This window comes from Branchiostoma floridae, chromosome 1, assembly GCF_000003815.2.
Source record: "Branchiostoma floridae strain S238N-H82 chromosome 1, Bfl_VNyyK, whole genome shotgun sequence".
Taxonomy (NCBI): Eukaryota; Metazoa; Chordata; class Leptocardii; order Amphioxiformes; family Branchiostomatidae; genus Branchiostoma; species Branchiostoma floridae.
The window spans coordinates 21,110,790-21,119,848 of NC_049979.1; the positions used below are offsets into that span (position 1 = coordinate 21,110,790).

General features: G+C 40.6%; 2 protein-coding genes across 2 annotated transcripts in view; both read left to right on the plus strand.

The window, feature by feature from the left end:
- LOC118414782 (P-selectin-like) overlaps window positions 1-1,042 on the plus strand; it is an 8,012-nt gene extending 6,970 nt beyond the window's left edge. Inside the window, exons 8-9 of the mRNA XM_035819064.1 lie at window positions 244-417; window positions 864-1,042. Of these exons, the coding sequence (XP_035674957.1) occupies window positions 244-417; window positions 864-1,042 (353 nt within the window). The remainder of the gene's footprint in view (window positions 1-243; window positions 418-863) is intronic.
- A 3,458-nt stretch (window positions 1,043-4,500) lies between these two features.
- The window catches only part of LOC118414871 (CUB and sushi domain-containing protein 3-like), an 11,650-nt gene continuing 7,091 nt past the window's right edge, over window positions 4,501-9,059 (plus strand). The window contains exons 1-5 of the mRNA XM_035819180.1: window positions 4,501-4,537; window positions 4,763-4,933; window positions 5,681-5,851; window positions 6,431-6,607; window positions 7,222-7,398. Coding sequence (XP_035675073.1) covers window positions 4,501-4,537; window positions 4,763-4,933; window positions 5,681-5,851; window positions 6,431-6,607; window positions 7,222-7,398 — 733 coding nt within the window. The remainder of the gene's footprint in view (window positions 4,538-4,762; window positions 4,934-5,680; window positions 5,852-6,430; window positions 6,608-7,221; window positions 7,399-9,059) is intronic.

Sequence of the window (9,059 nt, forward strand, 5' to 3'; positions counted from 1 at the left end):
ATCATTTATACTTACAGCTCACGATATCAGCCCATCTGGCTCTACGGATGCTGAGATCTGGAAGGTCACTCCCACATAATAATGGACTTCCCAAATTAAATCGGAGGGTGTTATTTAGATTTCGTTTAGCAATAGCCATAAGATGGCTTCATTTGGGATGTTTCCATGTATTATATAGGCCTGACAAAAACTTGAATATGATATGTGATATCTGATTTATCTGACTGCACCATTATTTGAAAGGAATGGAGTGTGCAAAACTGGATGCACCCCTGCATGGGTCCATCAGTGGGACAAGCTACGTCGGTGATACTGTGACCTTCTCCTGTGACACTGGGTATGAGATTACCAGCGGTTCCTCCTCGAGGACCTGTCAATCAACACAGACTTGGACGGGAACACAGCCAACTTGTACAAGTAGGCAAACCTGTTTTACTTCTTGATGATTGACCTTTTAATAGGCTTAGATCCTTCTTGCCTAGTGGCACATGTCAACCCACAGTTGGTAGCACATCTCCAGGTTAGTTTTGGTTGACATCTATGTATGTTTATATCATCAATGATTGTAGAATTGTAACTTAACAGCTCTGCGGAGAAAAACAAGATGTCAACAATATTCAGCTGCTCATGCATTAAGTTTATTATACCTTAGGTACAAGGGAATACAGGTACAATATTTTATCATTCTGTGCTGCTCTTGCTTTCTTTTAGACTTTTTAATGATGTCATGCAAATATGGGTTATCATATTTGTTTTTTTATATCATGACATATTGTGGATATCATCTATTAGTAAGTGCTAATTGTTGATCTGAAAGATGGAAGTTTATCAGATCAGATGAAATATTTGCCTTTTTTCAACAGGAATCAAATGCCCTACTGTGAGTGCCCCTGCCAATGGTAACATGGTGGGAAGTATAGAGTTTGGTGACCAGCTACAGTTCTCATGTAGTCCTGGTCATCAGCTCATCGGTAGCAGCACACTGACGTGCCAGGCGGACCAGATGTGGGATGTGACAGTACCAACATGCAGTCGTAAGTAACCTCGCTACTAATTTTCACCTCTAAAAATAATAAAAATATGTATGAAATGGTAAGTTACATATCTGAGGTAATGCTAGATCATCTTTATCCTTGGGGTAACCTATATCCGTTATATTTGAAAACCATCACTCTGGACATCAAGTCAATGGACGGCGGTTTGAAATTGCAATATTTTCAAAATGTCGCAGTGTTAAAGCAGTATCCCTCGACTTGATATCACTAAATATCCTGCTGTTTTTAACGACAACGGATATATGTTACTCGGGGATAAAGGTGAACTAGCGTTATAGAGAGACTGGTTTTTGCAATTTTCTATAACTTTCAAACATTCCTTCAATTTTCATATCTTGAGAATACGTAAGATGAGGAAAATGCAATGTACCAAAGGTCGAGACTTTATTCTTATGTAACGTTGATACAAATTAAATAAAATAGATAGGTTCTATAGAGAGCAAGACATTTTTGAATAGCATTCACTATGTGTCATCAATGACATGAAAGTTCAATTAAATTCTCAGTCCCTGTCTGAAAGGTCCAACTCTTTAAATTAGAGAACATATCCAGTTGATTGTAATGTTGCATCACATCCTATCAACCTTTGCTCTCAAGTTTTGCCAGCTCTATATTTCATTGGTATGCAGATGACTCTTTCCTTTCCAAACGCAAACAAAGCCACTATCGCAGTAATAATAAACTGATAAAAAAATGTATTGTTTATCTTCTTTTCCCTTAGCCATTCAGTGCCCACCTCTACAGTCTCCACAGAACGGCCAAGTCAGCGGTGGCAGCTCCTATGGGGACACAAACACCTACACTTGTGACATTGGGTACCTTCTGTTTGGTGACAGCACCACAGACTGCCTCAGTACAGGCACTTGGAGTTCACAGCCACCACAATGTACACGTAAGTCACAATTTGTACTTCTGGATGTTTTAATGGTGTCAGAATTGGCCTCTTTTGCAATGTGGGCCAACATATCATATCATATCGTCTTGTAATCTTTGTTTGCACCATTTTTTATCACATGGCAAAGCAAAGCAGGTTAGCCAGTAAGAGTTTAATGATAATGTGTTAAACATTTTGTAATTATTTTTCTATAACTGTTACATTAACACTTTGTTTTGTTACAAGCTGTAGCTTGTGATTGTCACTTTAAAGTTTTAAGTACTTTAAGTCTTAATTAAGTACTTCAAAAAGACATGGGAGTATGTTCAAACACCAGGTTTATATCATATACTGCATGCATATGTTCTAGATATCTTCTTTGGTCTTTAAAACATAGCTGTAGTATAGGTATGTCTCTCTTACACTGATTCTGTCCTTGGTGCTGAACTGGCTGTTAGAAACACTCTGATAAGTCAAATTCAATACATCATCATGGTTGCTTTTTGGATCATTTATCTGCCATTGAAGATAGCATGATGCCTTGAGAACCCTTTTTATGCTTGTTTGGATGTATGGGGTTTTATGTGGAAAAATAAACAAGCAAGCAAATTTTAGCTGTAATACGTATTAAAGCGTAATCAAACTATGACTGTCAGCATGGTTACACACTCGGAACTTTCTTGTTGCTCTCTTTTAGTCAAAACCTGCCCCCCACTGACAGCCCCCAATCACGGCAGTGTGGTTGGTGGGAACAACTACGGGGATGTGGCCCACTACGCCTGCGACCCAGGCTATGACCTTGTCGGGACACCATCACGGACGTGTCAGGACAACCAGCTCTGGAGTGGGACAGCACCATCCTGTATTAGTATGTACATGTTGTAACCTATGGCAAAGACCCAATAACTGCAGCTATCTTTATCTATTGCTACAAATTTACCTCTAGCTATTTTGGCCCCAGAACATTTGGTACCAATCGTTATTGCTTAGCGCAAGCGGATTAATCAAAAGCTTATTTAAGACTCAGTGAATAAACAGTCAATAAAGAAGCAAAGCGGACTATATCATTATTTTACCCATACATTAGTTTAACTGTAAAAACTCATGATGGGAATGATTCAGTGCTACAGTAGCAGGGAGAAAAAATAACCTTTAAGTTAATTTATCACATGCTGGATGTAAATGTTATTTCATGTGTACTTCCAACTTTCTTTTCTGATTCTTTGTTGTGTTCACCAACTTCTGCCACTGATAGAATAAACCTATTGCTCACGCTGTATCTAGAAATGGAGTGCGCAATCCTGGACCTACCTACCCACGGGACAGTAAATGGCACCAACTTTGTTGGGGACACTGTGACCTTTGCCTGTGACCCTGGGTACGAGATCACTGGTACCTCCAACAGAACATGTCAATCAACACTGGATTGGTCTGGAAAACAACCAATTTGCACAAGTGAGCTTCAAATTCTAATTTTGCTTATTTTTTGGCATTTTTTCATGTCTGCAAGTGCCCAGTTGGATAACACATTGTGTAGAGTAGGGGTGAGTACCGGTACAAAACCGCTTTTTCTTATTGGACCGATCCGGAAAAACCGGACCTGAAAAAATCAGGTGGACCGGATGTTGGACCTATTAGAAAATGTACAGATTACTTGATCAGGCATTCACACGTTTTGGCACTTAGCGCACGAAGAAAATAATAATAGTGAAGTACAGTGGAGTTTATAGTCATTTCTATCAAAGTCTACAGTCAATCGTACAGAGGCAGTTAGCCTTGTAGGATTTTAAAACGCCAGTGGGAGTCGAATACTCCACCAAACAGATTTCTTTGTAGTGAAATGGACCATTGTTGTGAGCACAAGTTTTCACATACTGAATCAGTTCCAGGTTCATGTCCGGACCTGGACCTGATCCTCTGGACCTGAACCGGACCTGAATTTTCTGTACGGGTACCCACCCCTTAAGTGTAGAGAGATACAATGAATGAACACATGACTATTTCTATCTGTGAACAATCATAACCTTCTTTACCATACATTCACAGAGATACAGTGTCAGTTCTTCAGTACCTTAGCCAACGGACACATGATGGGTGGTAATAGCTATGGTGACCAGTTACAGTTCCACTGTAGCACCGGCTATCAGCTGGTGGGAAGCAGCACCCTGACTTGTCAGGCTGACCAAACATGGAGTGATGCAGCCCCAACCTGCACTCGTGAGTTACTTTTACTCTATCCCGCTGGTCCATACGAAAAGCATTGTCATGTTATTGGCATAAAAAAAATACAAGTTAGGGGCTTAATTTGTTTGGACATTGATAGACATGTCATACTAGTTTTTGACCCTTTGCTGACGTCACACTTCCGGTATGGATGTGTGACTTAGGCTGTGGGTTATTTCAACTTGATAAGGATCAGAGGACTGATTGAAAGCTTGTTGGTAAGCGCTTTATTTTGTGTACGGATATAGAGTTTAAGATTGTAACATAATGTTGACTACCGTCACAGATAAACTTACATTCAAGTTGACATGTCATACTAATGAGTTTAGAAAAAGCTAGGCCTGTAAAATGACTGAGGTTCAGACTGGTCCAGACTGGGCCACTGGTATCACAGAACAATACAGTACAGAAACAGTAACTATTTTGCATACATTATTAAAGTCTTGCTGAGTGATTGCCACACCTCTCAGTAAAAAATACACAATTTTATCTGCTCATCTGATATTGTCATTACCAGTAACAGTTGGTTTTCTTTTTATCATATTGTATATTGTATTGGATTTGACACTGTGAGTATCATCTTCAGTAACTATACTTCATTTTGCATCAGGAATCCAGTGCCCTGCTGTCCAGGCTCCTCTGAATGGTGATGTGACTGGGGGGAACTTTTTTGGTAGCACGGCAACCTACACCTGTGATGTTGGGTACCTCCTGACTGGCCACAGTACCAGCACATGCCTCAGCACAGGCACCTGGAGCAGTCAGGACCCTCAGTGCACATGTAAGTCCATATCTTATTTCATTCAGTTTTACCACATTTGTGGAAGGTGTGACATAACAGGTGACTATCACCTTTGCAAGAAGTCAACCCGAAGACCAGACTGTAAGGTTTGATCCACTCACACCGGGAAGGTCCCCTACTCTTTTCGATAAGTGCAGTGGGTTCTTTAACATGCTCGAGGTGTGGCTCTCCCCAAAGCTAGGTACTCATTTTCACCTGAGTGAAGTGAGGAAAGGGCACAAGATCCGTGACATGGCAGGTTTCGAATTTGTCACCTCTTGAGACTGAGCCCATAGCGCTGCTGATTACGCCACATGATCTCACGTTTGATACATATTGATTTACATAAAAAATGATCAATCCCAGAGGCATTTAATTTTTTGACCAAAATAACCATTTACAGTTATTTGTTGAATTTCCAAAGTTTGTCACTGCTAGTCAATTTTCATTGATTCATATTCAAGAGAAAAGGCTTCATCCCTTATGTGTTGCCAAAAACGTTTTCCAGTATAGTTTTTTTAGTCACTATTACTTACTAAGGATGTTTTCCATGGTTGTCAAGTAGAACATGAGAAATGTGTATCAGAAATATATGATCCTATTTGCTTGTTGATATTGTCATTCATATTGTTGCTTTTCATGGTTTGTCTAATATCAATGAAGCCACTTCAAAAAGTTGCAATTGAATACCAATGGAAATGTTATATTTCCAAATGCGTCACCAACAAAAACATTTTCTCACTACAGTGAAGACCTGTCAACCACTGGCGTTTCCAAACCACGGCACAGTGACTGGTGGAAACAATTACGGAAACGTCGCCACCTACACCTGCGATGTCGGCTATGACCTAATAGGAAACCCCACCCAGACGTGTCAAGACAACCAGCAATGGACTGGTTCCCCACCAACTTGTCAAAGTATGCATGGTTTAATAGATTCTAAATTTGAAATATCAACCCCCACCAAACTCCTTCTGCTTTGTCACCACAAAAAATCCCATTTGCCCAGTCATTCCTCTTCGTCCTTATTGGAAATCTGTTTGTCCCCACCCTTCTGCTTTGTCCCCAATGGCCGCCATTCCATGGAACTGCTTATAGTTGACAGGAAAATTATCAAGAAAGAAACAATAATGATGCAAACCTTAGCTATACTAACAAACTCTGTCCTTGGTACTGAACAATGTTTTAACATATGAAATGTTTTATCTGAAGACAATTCAATCGCTACAGCTTCGGACAAAATCTCTGTTGTTCATCCAGTGGTGGAGATTGAATTGTCTTTGAATATTGTTTACTTGTATGTCTAACCAGAAATGTGTGCGATGCTTTACTTAGTCACATTTAATGTGTCATGATATTATTTCCTTTCAGCAAAGGAAGCCTGTATAACACATGTTATGAGCATGAAGAGCATAATTGTTTGGGGTGTTGTTAGTTGTGATATGTGGTTATACATGATCTAATTTTTAAAATATATCTTCTGCCAACTTTGTTAAGAGGTCCAGTGTGCCTCTCTGAGTGCGCCAACAAATGCAGGCATGACGGGAACGGGAAACGAGTATGGGGACACCGTGCATTTCAGCTGTTTGCCAGGATACACTCAGACAGCAGGAGACACTGACCGAACTTGTCAAGCAGATGGCATGTGGAGTGGTCTTCAGCCTTCTTGTACAGGTATGAATACCACAGGAATACATAGCTAAATAGTATCTGGCACAGCAGCATTTTAGTGACATCCAACGAAGCTCTGCTATTGGTATGCATGATGTAATGTAAATTCTATGTAATTCTGCCAGTAGGTATCCTAAGACTGCAAAAAATGAAAAATTATTGAGGCCTATTCAAAAATATTTGGAACACCGATATCTGAAGGATGCATACTTTGGGTATTACTAATGCTGCATGAAATAAGATTTTTTTAGGTGGTGTAAGGGTACCCTGTGGAATTATGCAAGCTTATATTACAAGGTCTTTGCTCATCATTTTTAAGACATTCTCAGTGACTCTCATCATGGACTTTGAAGTCTGGAAAGCTCAATGATTACAAACAGAAAAGACTTCATGTTGTGCAGTAATTATATGGAACTTAAATGCTCTGACAAAATTGCATGTAGCTTGTAGATGCCCTAAAAAATTGCCTCAGGCTGTAACTTGTAGATGCCCTGGCAGAATTGTATGTAACTTGTAGATGCCCTGGAAAAACTGTAACTTGTAGATGCCCTGGAAAAATTGAATGGAGGGTTTCTCCTTATGATATTGTTTTTAACAGCTTTTATTCCCACTTGCAGTGAATGAATGTCCCCAGCTTGATACACCTACTAATGGTCAGTCTTATGGCCAAAATGCCTACAATGGTGTGATGATCTTCTTTTGTAATGATGGATATGAACTGGTTGGTGGTGACGCTGTGCGACAGTGCAATCCAGTTGACGGCACGTGGACTGGGATTCAGCCATCTTGTCAAAGTAATCATGTATTATATCTTTAAGTTACTGAATTATCATAGAAATATTGATAGAAAGCTCCCATGATTTATGAAAGCTGACACTGTTTACCTGCATGTATGCAGGTATGGTTTTGATGCTGGTGGGAACTTTTCGGTAGCCGGGGATGTAGGGCGCTGTATCTCGTGAACGGATGGTGCGAGCACGACGATTTTTGGTACGTGGGTTGGGGGTGGTAGCCTAACACTCAGGTTTGATTTTGGGCCTCCTGGCGTTTGAACTTGACATTGCAGGTGGCATTTTTGGTGTTTTTGGGGCACTTTTGGCGCTGTGTGTCCGGAACGATACGCGCGATTGCGACGATTTTTGGTGCATGGGTGGGGGGTTGTTGCCTGTTGCCTAGGATTGACTTTGGGCCTTGTCGCGTTTGAACTTGACCCGGCAGGTCGAATTTTGTGTCCGGGAGGGGTGTTTCCGGAGTTATATCTTCTGAACGGCTGGTGCTGGCGCGATGATATTTGGCACATGTGTCGGCGGTGGCTGAATAATGCTCAATTTTGATTTTGGCGCCCTTGGTGCTTGAACTTGACATTTTAGGTTACCTTTTGTGCGGGCACGGGGCGTGCGCTGTATCTCCGGAACGCAAGGTACCATTGTGTTGCTATTTGGTACGTGAGTTGTTTGTGGTGTCCTGGTGGTCAGGTTTGATTTTGGGCCTCCTAGTGCTTGAACTTGATACTGTATACTATTAGGTTGACCCTGTTTTTGTGTGGTTGGGGCATCCTCCCAATATCTGCTTGGTTTTAAAAACAGATTATGGTTGGGTGTAGAACCATCATCTGGCCTGGGCCACCTTCAATGTATCAGGTTACTTAGTGGCACTGACAGTTTGCCAGATGACGGGAGTGTACAAGATTATATATCTGTTGGTCAGGTATAATTGGAGTTTGCTTATTACTCTTTGTGGTGTTTCTAGAGCTGTATAGTACTGAGTTTTAAGTTTCGGTACAAGTTCCTTTACCCTGTTGGCAATCATGGTTGAACTTGAACTTAAACAGAAGAAGATGCAATTTTCTAATATGGAGGAGAACTGTATAGAGTGTGGGCATAAGAGAAAGGTATGTGTATGATTTGTCCTGTGTTTCTTTTTGTTTCTTTGGTAATGCCATTTCCATACTGTATACAGGTAATTTGTTGTTTTGGGCTAGTCATATTCGCTTGGTTTTTGGGCCTGCTTAATCTATGGTACAGGCAGGGTTAAGTGGTGGAGGCTTAGCTTTGTTCTGTTTTAAATTCAGTATCGTTTGTTGCATTTTGTCGCGGCAAATATATGATGAAATTCCCCTTCTAAGCAACTGCTCATTGGTTTGCGGGGATGTTTGCTGGGTGTTTGCTCTGACTACAACAGCTTCTGAACTTTTCAAAGCTTCCATTGCCAGCAGCTTGCCATCTATAAATGGGGTTGACAAGGACATTTTTCATAGTAAATTATGCTGTTAAATTTGGCTTAGATACTACAGGAGATTTAGGTTTGGGTTGGATGGATTGAATGATAATATCATACTCTCCCTGGGGACTAACTGTTGCTGCTGCATGGGGGCTACCACTATTCATATTGTCTAATGTCTATGGAACTACAGATAAAAGTATCATTGGTCAAATTATGCAAGTAACATTCCGAT